The 21822-nt window shown below is 53.7% G+C and overlaps 2 protein-coding genes across 7 annotated transcripts in view; both read left to right on the top strand.

Annotated features, from left to right (window-relative positions):
* The first annotated feature begins 12422 nt into the window (after nucleotides 1–12422).
* Nucleotides 12423–19243, top strand: NR1H2 (nuclear receptor subfamily 1 group H member 2). 2 transcript variants are annotated; one of them, XM_023182387.1, is made up of 10 exons: nucleotides 12423–12571; nucleotides 12714–12821; nucleotides 13588–13649; nucleotides 13736–13873; nucleotides 14154–14444; nucleotides 14528–14805; nucleotides 15011–15190; nucleotides 15785–15884; nucleotides 18231–18439; nucleotides 18711–19243. In XM_023182387.1, the coding sequence occupies exons 3-10, from the start codon at nucleotides 13607–13609 to the stop codon at nucleotides 18855–18857; spliced, it is 1386 nt and encodes a 461-aa protein (XP_023038155.1). In that variant the 5' UTR covers nucleotides 12423–12571; nucleotides 12714–12821; nucleotides 13588–13606; the 3' UTR covers nucleotides 18858–19243. The 2 variants fall into 2 exon arrangements, with proteins under 2 accessions (XP_023038155.1, XP_023038156.1); XM_023182388.1 differs by lacking the exon at nucleotides 12423–12571 and having other exon boundaries at nucleotides 12741–12821; nucleotides 13786–13873.
* Nucleotides 19244–20557: 1314 nt separating this feature from the next.
* Nucleotides 20558–21822, top strand: part of LOC111519964 (transcription factor Spi-B) — a 53154-nt gene continuing 51889 nt past the window's right edge. For all 5 annotated transcript variants that reach the window (XM_026448399.1, XM_023182317.1, XM_026448397.1 and 2 more), the window contains exon 1: nucleotides 20558–20663. The gene's annotated coding sequence lies outside the window, so the exon portion shown is untranslated. The remainder of the gene's footprint in view (nucleotides 20664–21822) is intronic.

The following is a 21822-nucleotide window of genomic DNA, read 5'->3' as shown; positions in this document are numbered from 1 at the left end:
TTTAGTAGACACGTGGTTTCACCGTGTTAGCCAGGATGGTCTCAATCTCCTGACCTTGTGATCCGCCCGCCTTGGCCTCCCAAAGGACTGGGATTACCCTGTGGTAATCCCAAAGGTGAGCCACCACGCCCGGCCATTTTTAATTTTTTTAGTAAACAAAAAGCCGCTTTACTTATTGATCTGCAAGTGATTTTTTTTCACTTAGCCATATTCCCTGGACATCAGAAAATTTGATATCACTTATCTATAGCAAAACACATGAATCTTAAGTGTACAGCACTATGATTTTATTTTTTTTCCACAACATTTTAGTCTGAAGATTTTCAAGCTTAGAGAAACGTTCACAGGATTATAGAGAGAAGGTCCCTGTTCCCACCACTTAGAGTTTATAATTAATGTATTTTGCAGAATTGTCTTTGTTACACATCTGTCCAGCTCTCTACCTTTCTTATCATCCAGGAGCCTATTTTTTTAAATTGAATCTCTCAGGTAAGTTGCAGACATCCATTCTTCACCCCTAAACACTTAAGCATTTACATCATCAGCCTGGTGGATTTACACATAGGTGTACACCACCACTCAGACCAAAACATAGAACGTTTCCAGGCGGGGCTCTGTGGCTCACGCCTATAATCCCAGCACTTTGGGAGGCCGAGGCGGGCAGATCACTTGAGGTCAAGAGTTTGAGACCAGCCTGGCCAACATGGTGAAACCCTGTGTCTACTAAAAATACAAAAATTAGCCAGGTGTGCTGGCGCACGCCTATAATCCCAGCTACTTGAGAGGCTGAGACCGGAGAATCACTTGAATCTGAGAGAAAGCGGTTGCAGCAAGCTGAGATCGCGCCATTGCACTCCAGCCTGAGCAACAGAGCGAGACTGTCTCAGAAAAAAAAACAAACGACAACAACAACAAAAAAACATTTCCAGCTTCCCAGAAGGTCCTGTCTCACTGCCTCCCAGCCAGTGTCCCACAAAAGGAATGAATACCCTGCGACCACAGTTTCGTTTTGCCTGTTCTTGAGTGTCACATGCAAGACATCACAGGACTTCTTTTGGGTTCAGTTTTTATCCCTCAGTATCCTGTCTCTGCATGTCTTGAAAAGTCAGAGCATACAGATTTACTTTATTTTTCCCCAAAAGATTTGATTACGAAAATTCAGGCCAGGCGTGGTGGCTCATGCCTGTAATCCTAGCACTTTGGGAGGCCAAGGCGGGTAGATCAATAGAGGTCAAGAATCAAGACCAGCCTGGGCAACATGGCAAAACCCCGCCTCTACCAAAAATACTAAAAATTAGTCTGGCATGGTGGTGTGCACCTGTGGTCCCAAGTAGTAGAGAGGCTGAGGTGGGAGGATCGATAGAGCCCAGGAGGTGGAGGTTGCAGTGAGCTGAGATTGTGCCACTGCACTCCAGCGTGGGTGACAGAGTGAGACCCCATCTCAAAAAAAAAAAAAAAGAAAAAAAGAAAATTCAGACACTCAAACATAAGACAAAGTGGAAAGAATTTTACAGTGAACACACATATACCTCCTACCCAGCTTCCACCAGTAACATTTGTCTGTGTTTGTTTTATCGTGTTTCTTTTCTTTTTTTTTTTGTCTTTTGAGACAGGGTCTCACTCTGTCGCCCAGGCTGAAGTGCAGTGGCGTGATCTCGGCTCACTGCAACCTCTGCCTTCTGGGTTCAAGCAATTCTCCAGCCACAGCTGGGATTACAGGCACCTGCCACCATGCCCAGCTAATTTTTCTATTTTTCAGTAGAGACAGGGTTTCACCATGTTGGTCAGGCTGGTCTCAAACTCCTGACCTCAGGTGATCCGCCCACCACGGCCTCCGAGAGTGCTGAGGCGCAGGTGTGAGCCACTGCGCCTGGCCGATTTATCCTGTTTCAATCCATCTAGCCTACCCTGTATCCCAGTGGTTCTCACCTACGGGCTCTTTTCCCTGCAGGAGACATTTGGCATTGTCTGCGGACATTTTTGTCTCACCTGCTGTGGTGGGTGGGGGTGGTGCTCTGGCATGTAGTGGGGTAGAGGCCAATGATGTTGCTAAGCTTCCTGCCATGCACAAGACAGCCCCCCAACAAAAATTATCCAGCCCCAGGCAGGGCATGGTGGCTCAGGCCTGTAATCCCAGGACTTTGAGAGGCAGGGTGGGAGGATGACTTAAGCCCAGGAGTTCAAGACCAGCTTGAGAAACATAGCCAGTACAAACACATGTAAAACTTAGCCAGGCATGGCAGCATGCACCTGTCGTCCCAGCTACTCTGGAAGCTGAGGTGTGGGGATCGCCAGAGCCCAGCAGGTCCAGGATGCACTCCAGCCTAGGTGGCAAAGTGGAAAAAAAAAAAAAATCTGGCCCCAAATGTCACAGTGGCAAGGTTGAAAAACCTTGCTGGCCAGGCGCGGTGGCTCAAGCCTGTAATCCCAGCACTTTGGGAGGTCGAGACGTGTGGATCACGAGGTCAAGAGATCGAGACCATCCTGGCTAACACCGTGAAACCCCGTCTCTACCAAAAAATACAAAAACCTAGCCGGGTGAGGTGGTGGGCGCCTGTAGTCCCAGCTACTTGGGAGGCTGAGGCAGGAGAATGGCGTCAACCCGGGAGGCGGAGCTTGCAGTGAGCTGAGATTCGACCACTGCACTGCAGCCTGGGTGATAGAGCGAGACTCCGTCTCAAAAAAAAAAAAAGAAAAGAAAAAAGAAAAACCTTGCTGTATTCATTCCTCAGCCCATCGCATTTTCTTGATTTCAGAATAACTTGCAGACATGAGTATTCTTTAGTGCATACACTTCCACAAGGCCATTCTTTTTTTTTTTTTCTTTTGAGAGGGAGTCTTGCTCTGTCGCCCAGGCTGAAGTGCAGTGGCGCGATCTTGGCTCACTGCAACCTCCACCTCTCAGATTCAAACGATTCTTCTGTCTCAGCCTCCCAAGTAGCTGGGACTACAGCTGCACCACCATGCCTGGCTAAAGCCCATTCTTTTCTTTTTTTGAGACAGAGTTTCGCTCTTGTCTTTTCACCCAGGCTGGAGTGCAATGGCGCAATCTCTGCTCACCGCAACCTCTGCCTCTCGGGTTCAAGTGATTTTCCTGCCTCCCAAGTAGCTGGAATTACAGGCATGCGGCACCACACCCAGTTGATTTTGTATTTTGAGTAGAGACAGGGTTTCTCCATATTGGTCAGGCTGGTCTCGAACTCCCGACCTCAGGTGATCCGCCCACCTTGGCCTCCCAAAGTGCTGGGATTACAAGCATAAGCCGCCATGCCTGGCCAAGCCCATTCTTTTAAATAGCTACATAGTATTTGAGAGTATTAATGTAACACTACAACACCACTTCCAGAACTGATTCTCTGCATAGATTGTTTTCCCCCTTTTAATGTAATACACAATGCAGTAACATCCTTATAGATATTTTCTACACATCTATTCCATAGCATCTGTATTAGTCCATTTTGCATTGCAATAAAGGAATACCGAAGGCGGGGTAATTTCTAAAGAAAAGGTGGCTGGGTGCAGTAGCTCACACCTGTAATCCCAGCAACTTTGGGAGGCCGAGGCGGGCGGATCGCTTCAGGTCAGGAGTTCAAAACCAGCCTGGCCAACATGGTGAAACCCCGTCTCTACTAAAAACACTCAAATAAATTAGCCGAGCGTGGTGGCAGGCGCCTGTAATCCCAGCCACTCGGGAGGCTGAGGCAGGAGAACTGCTTGAACCCGGGAGGCGGAAGTTGCAGTGAGCCGAGATCGTGCTGCTACAGTCCAGCCTGGGCGACAGAGTGAGACTCCATCTCAAAAAAAAAAAAAAAGAAAAGAAAGGCTAGGTGCGGGGTGGGGGTGCGTTTGGGAGGCAGGGGTGTCATCCCAGCCCTTTGGAAGGCTGAGGCAGAAGGATCGCTTGAGCCTGGGAGTGGGAGACCAGCCTGGGCAACAAAGGGTGACCCTGTCTGTACAAAAAATTTTAAAAATTATCTGGGCGTAATGGCACACTCCTGTAGTCCCAGCTACTGGGGAAGGTGAGGCAGGAGGATCACTTGAGCTCCAGAGGCTGAAGCTGCAGTGAGCCGTCATCACGCGACTGCACTCCATCCCGGGCGACAGAGTGAGACACTGTCTCAATAGAAATAAATAAATGCAAAAATAATGGTAAAGATCCACTTTGTGCACTCCTTGCTCTGGGGGATTTTCCTGAAACAGTCGACCATGTCTCTGATAACTGTCACCACCCACTTTGTTTTCTCAGTCAGAGCACCCTTCAACTTGCCCCCCACGCTTTCCGTCTGCAGCACCCCATCCAACTTCACCCAAAGCGCCCTTAAGTAGTTTCTGAGAGGCCGTGCCTGCAAATTCCCAATTGGCCACAAGGTGGAGGTGTGGGCCTATTTTCCCAGCCAAGATTCCCCAGCCGCCACCCGTTTCTAGAGCCGGACTCCTGGAACACCAGGCTCTTTTCCAGCTTCCGTGCTTCTGTCCTGGCGCTTCTCCCCGCTGGAATGCCGACTTGCTCGCTCTCTGCACCCCACGGGAAAAGGAGCAGAACAGAGGCTTCCTCCCTGACTCCCCTGCCCGAGGTTACTGGGACATCTCCTGCCGAACACGGCCTGGCCAATGGGACCTGGATCTCCCCATGTCTTCTCTCTCAAGGGGTTGTGACCGGGTCGGCCTCCACCATCAGAGGGGCACAGTCTCCAGAATCGCCCAACACAATCTTTCCCGAAGCCCCTCAGGAGGTGATTAGGTAAAGGATTGCCAGATTTTTAAACCCGTTATTTTATTTACTAACTAACCTTGTAATAAAGGAATTATCGCCCACATTTTACGGGATTGGGGGGGTGCTGCGGTGCAGAAAGGTTAAAAGAAGGCAGCCCAGGTGCACTTGGAGGGGAATTGAACCTGGTTCTTGAAGCTGCAGACACCAAGTAATCAGCCCAGATGCCTCGCATTGTCTGCCAGGATTACTTTTGCCCCTGTTCCATTGGCGAGAATCTGTCACGTGGTTGCTCCTGGCTGCAAGGACGACCGGGAAATGTAGTCCAGTTGTGTGTCTAAGAGTGAGGGACACTTTGTGTGACTCTCAGCCACTGTGGGCCACATCTGACCCAAGAGGGTCTCAAATTCGGACCCGCGTTCCCTCTATGATCTTATATCGCACTTTCCCGAGGTCTCGCATTAGGTTTTTTTTTTTTTTTTTTTTTTCCTTGAGGCAGAGTCTTGCTCTGTCATCCAAGCTGGAGTGCAGTGGCTGTGATCTCAGCTCACTGCAACCTGCGTCCCCTGGGTTCAAGCGATTCTCCTGCCAATTTTTGTGTTTTTAGTAGAGACGCGGTTTTACCATGTTGGCCAGGCTGGTCTCAAACTCCTGACCTCAGGTGATCTGCCCGCCTCAGCCTCCCAAAATGCTGGGATTATAGGTGTGAACCACCGCACCTGGCCTACTCAAAATATTAAACACAGGCTGGGCGTGGTGGCTCATGCATGTCATCCCAGCACGTTGGCAGACTGAGGTGGGAGGATTGCTTGAGCCCAGGAGTTCCAGACCAGCCTGGGCAATACAGTGAGTCTGTTTCTATGAAGGAATTAGCCGGCTTGCTAGTGCATATTGGTAGTCCCAGTTACTCTGGAGACTGAGGTGGGAAGATCACTTGAGCCCAGAAAGTCAAGGCTGCAATGACCTGTGACCACACCACTCCACTCCAGCCTTGGTCACAGAGTGAGACACTGTCTCAAAACAGAAGTTAAACATAGAGTTACTGCATGACTTAGCAATCCTACTCCAAGGTCAAATGAGAACATATGTCTACACAAAAACTTGTACATGAATGTTCATAGCAGCGTTGCAGCCAGGAATAGAAACATCCCACCTGTCCATTAACTAGCGAATGGGTAAGTACAAGGTGGTATATCCGTATCATGGACTATCACTGTGCCATAAACAGAAATGAAATACTGATACATTCTACAATGTAGATGAACCTAGAAAACTTTATGCCAAGTGGGAGATGCCAGTCACAAAGAGCCACATATTCCAAGGATCCATTTATAGGAAATGTCCAGAATAGGAAAATTCCATAAAGTCATAGAATTTTTTTTTTTTTTTGAAACAGAGTCTTGCTTTGTCACCCAGGCTGGAGTGCAGTGGTGCCATTATGGCTCACTACAACCTCAGCCTCCTGGGCACAAATGATCCTCCCATCTTAGCCTCCTGAGTAGCTGTGCCTACAGGCATTCGCTACCATGCATGGCTTAGTTTTTAATTTTTTGTAGATACGGGGGTGGGGGGGTCTCCCTATGTTGCCCAGATTGGTCTCAAACTCCTGGGCTCAAACAATCCTTCAGCATCGGCCTCCCAAAGCGCTAGGATTACAGGCATGAGCCACCTCGCTTAGCCAGACATAGATTAATTGCTGCCTCAAGCTAGAGAAAAAGGGTGGAAGAATTGGGTATAACTGTTTTTTGTTTGTTTGAGACGGAGTCTTGCTCTATCGCCAGGCTGGAGTGCAGTGGCGTGATCCAGGCTCACTGCAACCTCCGCCTCCCAGGTTCAAGCGATTCTCCTGCCTCAGCCTCCTGAGTAGCTGGGATTACAGGCACCCGCCACCATACTCGGCTAATTTTTGTATTTTTAGTAGAGACGGGGTTTCACCGTGTTAGCCAGGATGGTCTCAATCTCTTGACCTCGTGATCCGCCCGCCTTAGCCTCCCAAAGTGCTGGGATTACAGGCGTGAGCCACGGCGCCCAGCGGGTATATCTGCTTATGGGAATGGGGTTTCTTTGTGGAGTGACCAAGTGTTCTAAAATTGGCTATGGTGGTGGTTGCACAACCCTGTGAACATGCTAAAAACCATTCAATTGTACTTTAAAGTGGTAAATTGTTTGGTATGTGAACCAAATCTCAGTAAGGCTATTACCAAAAAAATTAGAGGATATTGACCAGGTGCGGTGGCTCACACGGGTGGATCTGGCCGGTGCACTCCAGACTGGGTGACAGACAAAGCCAGACTTCATCTCAAAAAACAAAAAAAAAAAAAAAAATTAGAGGATATTGGATTACTTACAAATGAAAACCTTGGTCTACAACTACATTCAGACAAAAAAACTGCCAGTGACTGAATGCTTCCGTATGCCATGCACTGCGCTTCCGGGATCCTCACACCCTTCATAAGAAATAAGAACAAGAGGCCAGGCACAGCAGCTCACACCTGTAATCCCTGCATTTTGGGAGGCTGAGGCGGGTGAATCACCTGAGGTCAGGAGTTGGACACCAGCCTGGCCAACATGATGAAACCCTGTCTCTATTAAAAATATAAAAAATTAGCTGGGCGCGGTGGCGGGTGCCTGTAGTCCTAGCTACTCAGGAGGCTGAGGCAGGAGAATTGCTTGAACCCGGCAGGCAGAGGTTGCAGCGAGCCGAGATCACGCCACTGTACTACAGTAAACTCCGTCTCAAATAAATAAATCAATAAGAACAAAGCCAGGCGTGGTGGCTCATGTCTGTAATCCCAGCACTTTGGGAGGCCGAGGCGGGTGGATCACCTGATGTCAGGAGTTTGAGACCAGCCTGACCAACACGGTGAAACCCTGTCTCTACTAAAAACACAAAAATTAACCGGGCAAGGTGGCGCACACCCATGATCCCAGCTACTCAGGAGGCTGAGGCAGAAGAATAACTTGAACCCGGGAGGCAGAAGTTGCAGTAAGCCAAGATTAGGTCACTGCACTCTAGCCTGGGTGACAAGAGTGAAACTCAAAGAAAAAAGGAAGAATGATTTCTCCTATTTTACCAGTAGATCAACCGAGACTGAGTGCTATGTGACTTGCCTCAAAAGTGTTATAATTCCTCTTCAGCTTATATCAGGACTCTTGCACTTTTCTTTTTTCTTTTTTCTTTTTTTTTTTTTTGTTGAGATGGAGTCTTGCTGTGTCGCCCAGGCTGGAGTGCAGTGGCGCGATCTCGGCTCACTGCAAGCTCCGCCTCCCGGGCTCATGCCATTCTCCCGCCTCAGCCTCCGAGTAGCTGGGACTACAGGCGCCCGCCACCACGCCCGGCTAGTTTTTTATTTTTAGTAGAGACGGGGTTTCACCATGTTAGCCAGGATGGTCTTGATCTCCTGACCTCGTGATCCACCCGCCTTGGCCTCCCAAAGTGCTGGGATTACAGGCTTGAGCCACTGCGCCCGGCCTTCTTGCACTTTTCTAATAGTGGAAACTTAGAAACAACTTTAACATCTACAAGAATCAATACAGGCTGGATGCGAGGCTCATGCCTGTAATCCTGGCACTTTGGGAGGCCAAGGCAGGCAGATCGCCTGAGTCCATGAGTTCAAGAACAGCCTAGGCAACATGGTGAAACCCCATTTCTACCAAAAATATAAAAACTTAGCTGGGTGTGGTGGCTCATGCCTGCGGCCCCAGATACTCTGAAGGCTGAGGTGGGAGGATCACCTGAGCCCAGGAGGTCAAGGCTGCAATGAGCCAAGATGGTACCACTGCACTCCAGCCTGGGTGACAGAGTGAGATCTTATCTCAAAAAAAAAAAAGGAAAAAAAAGTATAAATATAGTTCCACCGTATCAGGCACCTCATTTGAAACCCACCCTGTTTATGCTTTTACCTCATTTAGTCGTAAGAGTAAGGCGACAAGGTCAGTACTCTTGATACAGGTGGACTAGGGGAAGTCCCCATATGCCAGTGTGGAACCTCCACCCCAGCCAATGTCCAGGCTCTTGACACCATCTCAGGAAGGAACTAAAGGACAAGTAGGAAAATACCGTAAGTACAAAGAAGTATTGCGAAGTGAAAAGTACACACTCAACACAGAGGAGTGCAGGTGGACTCGAGAGAGAGTCTCCTGCAGGGGGTTTGGGGCTGCTACCTTTATGGGTTTCTTTTTTTTTTTTTTTTGAAACAGTCTCGCTCTGTCGCCAGGCTGGAGTGCAATGGCACGATCTCAGTTCACTGCAGCCTCTGCCTCACAGGTTCCAGCAATGCTCCTGCCTCAGCCTCCTGAGTGGCCGGGACTATAGGTATGCACTATGGGTTTCTTGAATCAAGGAGTGGAATATTCATGAAGATTTCTAGAAAAAGGAGATTTTTGAGAACGGTGGTGCCACCCAGTTTGACACCAACTATGGGTGTTCCTGCAACTGCCCTGGTGCTGGTGGGTGTGTGTTTATGTTAATGAGCATATAATGAGGTCCTAGGTGAGACCTAGATCATATGTAGGGCCTTGTTGGATCCAGCGTGTCTTAGCGAGGTTGGTCCGCACCTAGGGTTTTCAAGAGTCTTATCAGCCCCTACCTGCTGCAACTATTTCAACAGTTTCCTTTTGCTAGTCATGTGAAACTGCTGCCTAGAATTTTCTATTCTCCCGTGACCAGCCTGTGTTATTCCTGTCTCACATTTTGTTTTGTTTTGTTTTGAGATAGAGTCTCACTCTATCGCTAGGCTGGAGTGCAGTTGCAGTGGTGTGATCTCAGCTCACTGCAATCTCCGACTCCTTGGTTCAAGCGATTCTCCTGCCTCAGCCTCCCAAGTACCTGGGACTACAGGTGCCTGCCACCACACCCGGCTAATTTTTGTATTTTTAGTTGAGACGGGGTTTTACCATGTTGGCCAGGATGGTCTCAATCTCTTGACCTCGTGATCCGCCCACCTCGGCCTCCCAAAGAGCTGGGATTACAGGTGTGAGCCACTGCGCCTGGCCTCCTGTCTTTTATTTGTATTTGTATTTGTATTTGTATGATGGAGTTTCGCTCCTGTTGCCCAGGGTAGGGTGCAAGTGTACGATCTTGGCTCACTGCAACCTCTGCCTCCTGGGTTCAATTCTCCTGCCTCAGACTCCCGAGTAGCTGGGATTATAGGTGCCCGCCACCACGCTCGGTTAATTTTATATTTTTAGTAGAGATGGGGTTTCACCAAGTTGGTCAGGCTAGTCTCAAACTCCTGATCTCAGGTGATCCACCCACTTTGGCCTCCCAAAGTGCTGGGATTACAGGCATGAGCCACCACGACCAGCTGTCTCCTGTTTGCAATTTACAGGCAAGGAAACTGAGGCGCGGGGAGGTTAAGGAACTGAGCTCAGTGTTACACAGGAAGGAAGTGACAGAGACGCCAGGTTCTGCCGTCTCCAATGCTCATGTTAACCATTTGTTTCGCTTCTAACATCCTTGGGTGGAAAATTCCACAATCTCAAAGGATGGGCCTGAGTAGACAAAATAAGTTACAAAAGAGCATGGATCACATAGTCCCATATCTTTTTTTTTTTTTTTTAAAGGCATACACATATGTCAGAGGCATTCCAACCACAGAGATTCCGTCTTGAATAGGAGCTTGTTAAAATAAGGCTGAGACCTACTGGGCTGCATTCCCAGGAGGTTAAGGCATTCCTAGTCACAGGATGAGATAGGTTGGCACAAGATACGGGTCACAAAAAACTTGCTGATAAAACAGCATAGGCACTAAAGAAGCCAGCCAAATCCCAGCAAAACCAAGATGGCAATGAGAGTGACCTCTAGCCATCCTCATGGCTCATTATACACTAATTATAATGCATTAGCATGCTAAAAGTCACACCCACCAACACAATGACGGCTTACAAATGCCATGGCAACATCATGAATTTCCCCTATATGGTCTAAAAGGGGAAGGAACCCTCAGTTCTGAGAATTACCTATCCCTTTCCTGGAAAACTCATGAATAATCTACCCCTTGGTTAGCATGTAATCAAGAAATAACTGTTAAGTATAATCACAGTGAACAGCCCAAGCCGCTGCTCTACCTGGAGAAGCCATTCTTTTATTCCTTTATTTTTATTGTATTTTATTATTAACAGTGTCTCGCTCTGTCGCCCAGGTTGGAGTGCAGTGTCCCAATCTCAGCTCACTGCAAGCTCCGCCTCCCAGGTTCACGCCATTCTCCTGCCTCAGCCTCCTGGGACTACAGGCACTCGCGGCCACGCCCGGCTAATTTTTTTTTTCCCAACAGAGACGGGGTTTCACCGTGTTAGCCAGGATGGTCTCGATCTGCTGACCTCGTGATCTACCCGCCTCGGCCTCCCAACGTGCTGGGATTACAGGTGTGAGCCACCGCGCCCAGCCAATTTTATTTTTGAGACTGAGTTTCGCTCTTGTTGCCCAGGCTGGAGTGCAGTGGCGCAATCTCGGCTCACCGCAACCTCCACCTCCCGGGTTCAAGCGATTCTCCTGTCTCAGCCTCTCCGGAGTAGCTGGGATTACAGGCGCCCGCCACCACGCCCGGCTAATTTTGTATTTTTAGTAGAGATGGGGTTTTTCTATGTTGGTCAGGCTGGTCTCAAACTCCCAACCTCAGGTGATCCACCCACTTCGGCCTCCCAAACTGCTGGGAGTACAGGCGTTTGAGCCACTGTGCCCGGTCTGAGACTGAGCTTTTCTAATTCTTCCAATCACCAAGTTATTGAAACCATTTTTGCAAAAATTTTAACGAGAAAATTCTGACATCTCAAATCTGGCCGGGCACAGCGGCTCACACCTGTAATCCCAACATTTTGGGAGACCGAGGCAGGTGAATCACCTGAGGTCAGGAGTTCAATACCAGCCTGGCAAACATGGTGAAACCCCATCTCTACTAAAAATAGGAAAATTAGCCGGCTGTGGTGGCGGGCGCCTGTAATCCCAGCTACAAGCGAGACTGAGGCAGGAGAATCGCTTGAACCCAGGAGGCGGAGGTTGCAGTTAGCTGACATCGCGGCACTGCACTCCAGCCTGGGTAACAGAGCGAGACTCCATCTCAAAAAAAAAAAAAGTAAAAATAAGCCGGGCGCCGTGGCTCACGCCTGTAATCCCAGCATTTTGGGGAACCGAGGCGGGCGGATTTGAGGTCAGGAGTTCGAAACCGACCTCACCAACATGGTGAAACACCCCGTCTCTACTAAAAATACAAAAAAAATGAGCCGGGCGTGGTGGCACATGCCCGTAATCCCAGCTACTTGGGAGGCTGAGGCACGAGAATCTCTTGAACCCAGGAGGCGGAGGCTGCAGTGAGCTGAGATTGCACCACTGCACTCCAGCCTGGGATGACAGAGTGAGACCTCTCCAAATAAATAAATAAGAATAAAATAAAACCAACAAGCAGCACGAGTCCAAAATCAGAAAACTTGTAACGACCAAAAAAGTGCAAACGTGCCTTAAATCAGTGATGTGCGACAAGCAGCTATAGCTAGGGTTTGGCCGCTGGCTCAGAGAAGCGCATGAATGAGCTAAAGCCACAAAGCGCGGGGCTGGAGGTTTGGCTCCCAGATTCCCCTCTCATCCAAGAAGCGAGGAAATGGGTTCGGAACTCTTCTGCCAAGTCCCAGTAGATCTACCCGGTAAACTTCCGGTGTTTCCAACTTCCGTGCGGGGCAGCAGCTTCGGCTTGTCCTAAACGGGCCGGAAGTTCGTCAACTTTCACGCTCCGCCTCTTTTCCGGACGTGACGCAAGGGCGGGGTTGCCGGAAGAAGTGGCGAAGTTACTTTTGAGGGTATTCGAGTAGCGGCGGTGTGTCGGGGCTAAAGAGGAGGACGAAGAGAAACGGAGCAAGGGGACCCAGGCAGGTGCACCCCAGAGTGGGGAGACGCGGGAGGAGCCCCGAACCTGGGGCTTCTCGGCGTTCCCCGCGTACTCCGCTCAGCCCCCTTCTCTCCTTCCATTTCCTCCCTGCCGTAACTCGCGCCTCCCGCGGCTGTTTCCAGGGCAACAGGAGTAGTTCACTCCGCGAGAGGCCGTCCCCGAGACCCCCGCGCGCAGCCATGAGCCCCGCCCCCCGCTGGTGCTCGGAGAGGGGCGGGACCTGGAGCGAGGTGCGGGGGCGGAGCATGAATGGAGGAGGTGGGGTCGGGGCATAATGGGAGGGGGATGGGGCGGGACCTGGAAGCGCGGTACGAGGGCGGGGCATGAAGGGAGGAGGCGGGGCTGGGGGCGGGGCATGATGGGAGGAGATGTGGCGGGGCCTGGAGCGAGGTTGTGGGGATGCAGCGGGAAGGGAGGGGGGAGGGGGGGGGGGGGGCATGAGGGGAGGAGATGGGGCGGGACCTGGAGCGAGGTTGTAGGGATGAGGCTTGGAGGGAGGGATGCGTATGGGGCGGGGCAAGGTGTTGGGAAGCCCATGATGGGGGGCTGTAGGGGCTGAACCTGGAAGGTTGAAGGCGGAGCATAATAGAAGGAGGTGGGTCAGAATGAGAAATAGGGATGCATGGGGCAGAAGTGAGGCAGCCTTATGAAGAGGAGGTTGAGGGGAAACTACATGGGATGGAGACCGTGAAGGCAGAGCGTGATTAAAGGAGAATGGGCCTTACCTAGAAAGAGCAGGTGGATTGGACCTGAGGGGGCGGGGCCTAGAGCAGGGGCGGGGCTTGAGACCAAGCTGAAGGCCGGCCTGGAACAGAATGGGGCGGGTCCTGTTAGAAGGATGGGGAGGGTTTGTAGGCCGGCAGGAACCAAGGCTGTGGCTGAGAGTAGGGTCTCTGGAGAGACGGAAGTAAGAGTGGAAGCCCTGTCAGGACCTGTAACTGACCTAATCCAACCCTTCTTAGCCCCACAAGTCTCTCAATCCCCTGTATTCCACAGGCTGCTCCGTGACCCCACCATGTCCTCTCCCACCACGAGTTCCCTGGATACCCCCCTGCCTGGTGAGTGACTCTCTTCCCTACCTTCCCTTATCACACACTAGCAGAAGCTCACTGTACTACCCCTCCCGGATTCCACCCTCTTCCAGGAAATGGCCCCCCTCAGCCTGGCGCCCCTTCTTCTTCACCCACTGTAAAGGAGGAGGGTCCAGAGCCATGGCCGGGGGGTCCGGACCCTGATGTCCCAGGCACTGATGAGGCCGGCTCAGCCTGCAGCGTGGACTGGGGTGAGACAGGGCCCAGAGACAGGGCTCTGGAGTTGATGTGGGGACTTAGGGAGGGAGAAAGAAATGGAGATGGGAATGGGAGGCCCCTGATCTTTGCTTTTTGTTCTCGCTTTCTCCTTGATATATACATCTTTCTGAATTGCAATTTCCCCGAATGTGAGTAGCACCTCCTCTATCCCTCCATTCTCTGGCGCTTTGTCTGGGGATCTCCTGTGGGCCCATCCCTCTGGTTGGTGTTTCTCCCTGTGGCTCTCTCATGGTCTCTGCTTACCCACCCTAGTCATCCCAGATCCTGAAGAGGAGCCAGAGCGCAAGCGAAAGAAGGGCCCAGCCCCGAAGATGCTGGGCCACGAGCTTTGCCGAGTCTGCGGGGACAAGGCTTCCGGCTTCCACTACAATGTGCTCAGCTGCGAAGGCTGCAAGGGCTTCTTCCGGCGCAGTGTGGTCCGTGGTGGGGCCCGGCGCTATGCCTGCCGGGGCGGTGGAACCTGCCAGATGGACGCTTTCATGCGGCGCAAGTGCCAGCAGTGCCGGCTGCGCAAGTGCAAGGAGGCAGGGATGAGGGAGCAGTGTGAGTGCAGTGGGAGGGGGCGGTGCCGGCCTGGCCCGCTGGCCCAGCCCTGGGGTTCTGCTGAGGCCTGCATCCCCCTACAGGCGTCCTCTCTGAAGAACAGATCCGGAAAAAGAAGATTCGGAAGCAGCAGCAGCAGCAGTCACAGTCACAGTCACAGTCGCCTGCGGGGCCGCAGGGCAGCAGCAGCTCAGCCTCTGGGCCTGGGGCGTCCCCTGGTGGATCTGAGGCAGGCAGCCAGGGCTCCGGGGAAGGCGAGGGTGTCCAGTTAACAGCGGCTCAAGAACTAATGATCCAGCAGTTGGTGGCGGCCCAGCTGCAGTGCAACAAACGCTCCTTCTCTGACCAGCCCAAAGTCACGGTACTGCCCTCTCCACAACCTTGAGTGTGATGGTCCCAATCGGGTAGAGCCGGCTGGGCCATCGCCCAGGGTGTGGGAGAATGAGGCTCCAGAGGGCAGGGGCTTTGGGAGGAGGGTCCCCCAGGGTGCAGGCTTGGCCTCAAGGTGGCCGCCCCAACTTAGGCTCACAAAGACCTGGGAGTGACCCTGGTCTCCTGTGTTCCAGCCCTGGCCCCTGGGCGCAGACCCCCAGTCCCGAGATGCCCGCCAGCAGCGCTTCGCCCACTTCACGGAGCTGGCCATCATCTCAGTCCAGGAGATCGTGGACTTTGCCAAGCAAGTGCCTGGTTTCCTGCAGCTGGGCCGGGAGGACCAGATCGCCCTCCTGAAGGCGTCCACCATCGAGGTAATGGTCCATCTGCCCACAAGGAACCCCAGAGATAGCTCCTGGACAGATGCTGGGAGCAGAGTTTAAGCAAGACCAGTCCTTGCCCTTGTAGGATGACATTCCATGGCAAATAGAGTCTTCTATGAGCCAAGAAGAAAAAGGAAAAAGGGTCTGAGGCTGAGAACATTGAGGATCAGGCCAGAGAGGCTATTTTAGAGAAAAGTTGCCAAAAAGGCTTTTCAGAGGAGTTAGCATTTGAATCAAAGTAGGGATAACATGTAAGTATTGAGCACCTACTGTATGCTAGGCTCTATACCAAGTGTTGGCATATGGCAAATAACAAAGCAGATCAAACCCCCTGCCCCTATACCTTGTGCCCACCTGGGGAAGGAGTATCCTAAGGAGAGGGGAATGCAACGTGTGCGGAAGCCCAAAGTGAAGAAAGAGCTCGGGCTGTCTCACGTGATGGCTGCACGCTGGTGTGGCTGAGAGAACGGGGGACGGGGATGAGGGATATTCCTGGTGAGATTAGACCCCCATTTGGGCCAGCAGGGGAGGGACTAGCAGCCAAAGGGTCACAGGGCTTGAGCCCTCTCCCACTGCCACCCTCAGATCATGCTGTTGGAGACGGCCAGGCGCTACAACCACGAGACAGAGTGTATCACCTTCCTGAAGGACTTCACCTATAGCAAGGACGACTTCCACCGCGCAGGTAAGGCCCAGGGCAGGCTTTGGGGAGGCTTGGCGCCCCTGCTGGCTGGAAGATCTGGGGCCAATTCATCCCTGTCAGAGTCTCTGTTTTTTTATCTCCAAAGTTGGGGTGAGGGTTGAGCCAAGGTGAGAGCAAGACAAGAGTGTGTATGCCATGCGTGGTGGCGTGTGCCTGTAGGCCCAGCTACTCAGGAGGCTGAGGAGGGAAGATTGCTTGAGGCTACAGTGAGCTGTGATTGTGCCACAGCACTCCAACCTAGCGACAGGAGAGACCGTGTCTCTATTTTTTTCAAAAAAAGCATGTATTGGCCGAGCACAGTGACTCACGCCTGTAATCCCAGCACTTTGGGAGGCTGAGGTGGGCGGATCACGAGGTCAGGAGGTCGAGACCATCCTGGCTAACACAGTGAAACCTCGTCTCTACTAAAAATACAAAAAATTAGCCAGGCATGGGGGCGGGCACCTGTAGTCCCAGCTACTCGGGAGGCTGAGGCAAGAGAATGGCGTGAACCCAGGAGGCGGAGGTTGCAGTGAGCCGAGATCGCGCCACTGTACTCTAGGCTGGGCAACAGAGTGAGACCCTGTCTCAAAAAAAAAAAAACACACATGTATTGAGTGCCGACTCTGTACAGTGGGTTGCAGTGGAAGTTGAGACAGAAGGGCCCTGTTACCATATCAGGCATCTTGGTGGGCACTAGGGAAAGCATCCCCCCACCCCAAAACCTGGTCTCACCCAAAGGAGGCAGCTGGAGCTCGGTCCATTGTGAAGCGGGCAGTCTTCCCTACTGTCCGGGAGCACCGCTTCCTGCCCTCTGAGAGCGCTGACCTGGGTGTGTCACCTGGGCGGGTGGGCTTCTGGAAGAAGGCCTGGGCAGTGAGAGGCGCGTTGCTAGTGCTGCAGAGCATACGCCGGGGCCTCGCTTCCTCATCGTCCCGTAATCTGTATGGGACCTCTCTGCATTTCCCGACATCTCTTTGAGTCCCACCCTCTCCCCTTCCTTTTGCTCTGGCCCTTCCACCACCCAGCACGGTCCCAGTAACCCTTTTAGTATGAGCTCAGCAGAGCAGGGCTTCGTGGAAGCGTTTCTGGCAGGGGGGATTGGCGATTGCAAAGGCCCTGAGGTCGGGGAGAGCCGGTGGTTTGGAGGAACTACAGGGAGGCCCAGGCAGCTGGAGCACAAGGAGACGGGGTGGAGAGGTCGGGAATCCCACCCTACCCCTTCCCAGCCCCTCCTCTGCCACCACCCGGGAACACTGCCAGAGTCCCCTTGAGGGGCCCGTGCCTCCACCCCCGCCTGATGGAGCTGCTCACAGGGCAGGCAGAAGGGTCCTGTCCGCACTTGAGGCCGCCCACATCCCTCCTCTGCTCAGAACCCTCCACAGCTCCCATCTCACTAGAAGAGCTGGAGTCCTCTCTGAGGCCCACACAGCCCTTTAGGACCTGGCCTCGCTCACTCTCTGCCCTCAGCTTCCACCCTCTCCCCCTCCTCCGTCACTCTGGCCTCTTCCTGGCACCCACCTGGCATGCTGTACTTGGGCGTTTCCTTTGCCCAGAACTAGGGGGACCAACTGGTCCTACTTTGCCCAGGACCTTCCCAGTTTTAACACCGAAAGTCCCTTGGCCTGGGTAGCCCCTTGTCCCAAGTCCTGGGAACAGCACACAGTTGGTCACCCTCACAATCCCTTACCTCCTTGGGGTTGGTCACTGCTCCAGCGTCACCCACAGCATGGCCTTCCCTGCCCGCCTTGTGTAAAATAGAACTGTGGCTCAGCAGGGCCCTTCGCCCTTCTCTGCACTGCCTGGTTCCATAGAACTCACAGCCTTCTGACTGGCTGGGCCTCTTCCTCACGTATTTGTCTGACCTGTTCCCTAGGCCCTCAAATGTAAGTGCTGGGGCCTGGCACGTGGCAGGTACTCAGTGATGTTCGCTGAATGAACGAACAAATCAGTCGTGGGAATGAGTTTGGGCTTTACCTGAGCAGTGGAAACCAGTGCAGGGACCGACATGATGGTTTTAAAAGCTTCCCTTTGCCTTCGTGAAGGGGCAAGGATAGGACCCGTGGAAGCTGCAACCGCCGCCAGGTGGGAAGGGAGGGTGGTGACAGGGTAGTAGAAAATACCGAGGAAACATGCACCCTCATGATTCATTCCCTCACTAGGCGGGATGTGTGGCACACCTGCTCCGTGCCAGCACTCTCATGGGCACGGGGCACAGGTGGACAGAAATGACAAGAACGCTGTGATTACTGCTGTGTTCCCGGCCCCAGTGACTGGGCGGTGCCAGGGGCGAGGCTGTGGGGCCGGGTTTCAGGCTGAGGGAGTCACGGGCTGCCTCCCGCCCCGCAGGCCTGCAGGTGGAGTTCATCAACCCCATCTTCGAGTTCTCGCGGGCCATGCGGCGGCTGGGCCTGGACGACGCTGAGTACGCCCTGCTCATCGCCATCAACATCTTCTCGGCCGACCGGCCCAACGTACAGGAGCCGGGCCGCGTGGAGGCGCTGCAGCAGCCCTACGTGGAGGCGCTGCTGTCCTACACGCGCATCAAGAGGCCGCAGGTAGGGCCCCGCAGCGCCTCTGCGCAGAGCCAGCTACGTCCCGCGGCCCACTTGGTCCGTCCAGGCTGGGCTCTGCCTGGCTGGTGCCCCCTCCGGCAGTCTTTCCTCAGGCCCCACCCTGCTGGACTGGGAGCCAGGTCTAGTCCAAGCACAGGGGCGGGCCCCACGCTGGCTCCCACGCCTGACCGGAGAGGGTCCCTCCTTTCTGTTGGGGTGGGCCGCCCAGAGCCTGGCCGGCAGGAACTCAGTGCCCACCTGCCTCCTCCCTCAGGACCAGCTGCGCTTCCCGCGCATGCTCATGAAGCTGGTGAGCCTGCGCACGCTGAGCTCCGTGCACTCGGAGCAGGTCTTCGCCCTGCGGCTCCAGGACAAGAAGCTACCGCCTCTGCTGTCAGAGATCTGGGACGTCCACGAGTGAGGGGCCGGCCACCCAGCCCCACAGCCTTGCCTGGCCACCCTCCAGCAGATAGACGCCGGCACCCCTTTCTCCTCCTCGGGTGGAAGGGGCCCTGGGCTGAGCCTGTAGACCTCCCAGCCCTCAGCCCTTGGGATGAGCCCCAGTCCGGGTCCAGGAGGCTGCCTCCCTGCCCACCAAGTCTTCCAGAAGGGGTGAAAAGGTTACAGGTCCCGATCACTGACCCTTCCTGGCTGCCCTCCCTCCCCAGCTTACACCTCAAGCCCAGCACGCAGTGCACCTTGAACAGAGGGAGGGGAGGACCCATGGCTCTCCCCATAGGCTGGGAGACCAGGGGCCTTCCTCTTCCTCTGCTCCTTTTATTTAATAAAAACTAAAAAACAGGAAAATAAAAATATGAATATAATCCAGCCCAGAGCTGGAGTGCAAGATGGAGAGGGCGTGGGCTTCTAGGGACCTCAGTGACATCGGGTCCCAGAACCTGATTGAGCATGTGGGACTGGGTCTCCCCAGGCTGGTGGGAGGGGTGGCACATAGGGTCCCAGTGCTGGGTGGTGTGTCGCCTGCTGTGAAAGTTCAGGGGCCTGACAGCCTCAGGGTCACCTCCCTGGACAGGGTGAATCAGAACTCGCCCTTGAAGGATAAACAGAACTTAAGTGGATGAGGGGATGTGGACTTTCGTCCCAACAACAAGTGTTTTCTGAGGCCTCCTGTGGGCCAGGCACTGGGTTGGCCATTTTAGAGATGGAGACATTCACCCAGCAAATGTTTCTGGAGCGTTTGCTATAGTCAGGCACAATTCTAGGCACTGGAAACATCCGTGAACAAGATAACCACCCTCTTACCAAGACTCAGGGGATAGGGATGTTAATGAGGGTGGCACTGTGGTGGGGCTAGAGGAAGTCAGGCAAGGTGTCACAACAGAGGCAATCGCTGGGACCTAAAACGAGCCCAGGGGCTGGGACTCCCAAGTTGAGGGAACAGCACGTGCAAAGTTTGAAAGGTGAGGGACACTGCGAGTTCGGAGTGAGCAAGCGACGAAGTTCCTCCAATTCCTCTTGCCCCTGTGCCAGCCCTAAAAGAGCTGGATAAGCAATTCCAATCGAGGGCGAAAGAGGGGGGTTACATGGAGAGATGCAACTTAAAGGTACATTTATTTGGGGCGGGGGACAGCGGCAGTGAGAGTAGTTAAAAACGATCACCTTATCCCAAGAGTAGTGTACCGGGCGCCCCACACGTGTCCCCATCATGCGGCGTTGAGTTTAGTTTACATGTGGGGAAACTGAGGCCAGGATGGAGAACAGATCAAGCCAGGACTCCACCACTTATCGGCCAGCCTCTGCGGGGATCTCGGGCGTTAGGTCACCGGCTGGCTGCTGGGCGGCGACGGGGCAGGGCTCCCTACGAGGCCCCAGGCGAGAGGCGGGCGGGGGACGTGGAGGATGCGCGCGCAACACACGAGGGTGGGAGGAGAGAGAACAGAGCGGCGGCGCGCACGGACTGCACGAGGTCGTGAACGCTGCCGCACGGAGGGGCGTGGCTTCTTTCCGACACGTCATGGGGAGGCGGAATTAAGGGACTGTTTCAGCAAGGGGGCGAGGCCACTTTGCAAACTGAGGAAGGGGGCGGGGCCTGCCTTGCAATCGAACGAGCGGGGCGTGGTCCGCTGCCTGGTTGGGCGTGGCCTCGGCCGCACTTGGGCAGGCGGGGGCGTGGCCCGTCTCGGCGCCCCGCGGCTCTGGGCTTGCGCGCGCGGGAGTCAGGGGTCACGGCGGCGTAGGCTGTGGCGGGAAACGCTGTTTGAAGCGGGTGAGTGGAGGGGAAAAGGGGAGTTCGGGGCACTGGGCCTGGTAGGGAACGGGGCTTGACCAGCCAGGCACGTAGACCTGAGAGAGGGTTGTGAGGGCACCCTTTGGCCCGGGGGCGCGCAGGAGGGGGCAGCGGCCAGGGGTTTCCTGGGGGAGGGCGCGGGGACGCACAGGAAAAGGCCGAGGTGGGGGTGGAATTCCTCGGCGGGCAGGGGGCGCATGCGCCGGGCCCCGTGGGGCGGGAAGTGGCCCGGGAGAAGCGGGGGGCACTGGGTGGTTGCACATGCTGGCTTGGTGTCATCCTGGATTCGCTGGGTGTTTGAGTACTCTGTGCCAGGCACTATTCTGGAAGCAAGAACAAGTCAGAGAAGTCCCTGCCTTGGGAAGACAGACGATAGACAAGTGATGAGTTAATAGCACCAGTAAAGCCCTACTCTGGGGCTGTGAGATGCTCTCACAAGGGAACTAACGCAGGGTAACAGTATAATGAGCGAAGAGCCTGCTGCTTTAGCTGGAGTGGGCCAGAATCGGCCGCTCTGGGACCCTCAAGTGCAAAGGCTCTGAGGTGGAAGGAGCTCGGCGTATTTGTAGCAGGAGCCGAGGGGACGAGAGTAATACAGATGAAGTCGGAGTCATGATGGGGAACTAGATCCTATAGGGCCTTGTAAACCTTGGTATGGAATTTCTCCTTTATTCCAGGTTCAGCGGGGAGCCGTGGGAGGGTTTGAGCGTGGAAACAACACGATTCGCCCGTGTTTTGAAAAACTCACTGACCACTGAGTGGAAATTGGGTTGTAGCAGGAATAAGAATGGAAGGAGGGAGGTGTGTTAGGACAGAGGGAGTCCAGCAGGCAGAGGGAATCAGGCTCAGATTACCTTTGTGGGTGGAGCCACGGGGACTGGCTGATGGACTGGGCGTGGGAGCGAGGGGAAGAGTCCAGGATGACTCTTGGGTTTGAGGTTTGAGCAGCAGGCTGGATGGGGAAGGCTAAGGGAGAAGCAGGTTGGGTTGCCGCTCTGAAGGCAGAGATTAGTGGGGGAGGGAGTGGGCAGGGTTTAGAGCGGAACCAGGAGTGGGCAGGGCGATGTCAGTGCCTCGCCTCAGCCGTTCCACTCAAGGAACTTGTTGCCGCGCTCTCCTTTTTTTTTTTTTTTTTTTT

This window comes from Piliocolobus tephrosceles, chromosome 21 (assembly GCF_002776525.5).
Source record: "Piliocolobus tephrosceles isolate RC106 chromosome 21, ASM277652v3, whole genome shotgun sequence".
Taxonomy (NCBI): domain Eukaryota; kingdom Metazoa; phylum Chordata; class Mammalia; order Primates; family Cercopithecidae; genus Piliocolobus; species Piliocolobus tephrosceles.
The sequence above is the reverse complement of the archived record's forward strand: the minus strand, read 5'-3'. Positions and strand labels throughout refer to the sequence as shown.

Excerpts from the sequence above, each read along its gene's own strand:
- NR1H2 (XM_023182387.1), top strand. The coding sequence starts at position 13,607 with ATGTCCTCTCCCACCACGAGTTCCCTGGATACCCCCCTGCCTG. Across the intron at positions 14,445-14,527 it reads GGCAGGGATGAGGGAGCAGT|GCGTCCTCTCTGAAGAACAG; the intron begins GTGAGTGCAGTG and ends ATCCCCCTACAG. Across the intron at positions 14,806-15,010 it reads CTGACCAGCCCAAAGTCACG|CCCTGGCCCCTGGGCGCAGA; the intron begins GTACTGCCCTCT and ends CCTGTGTTCCAG.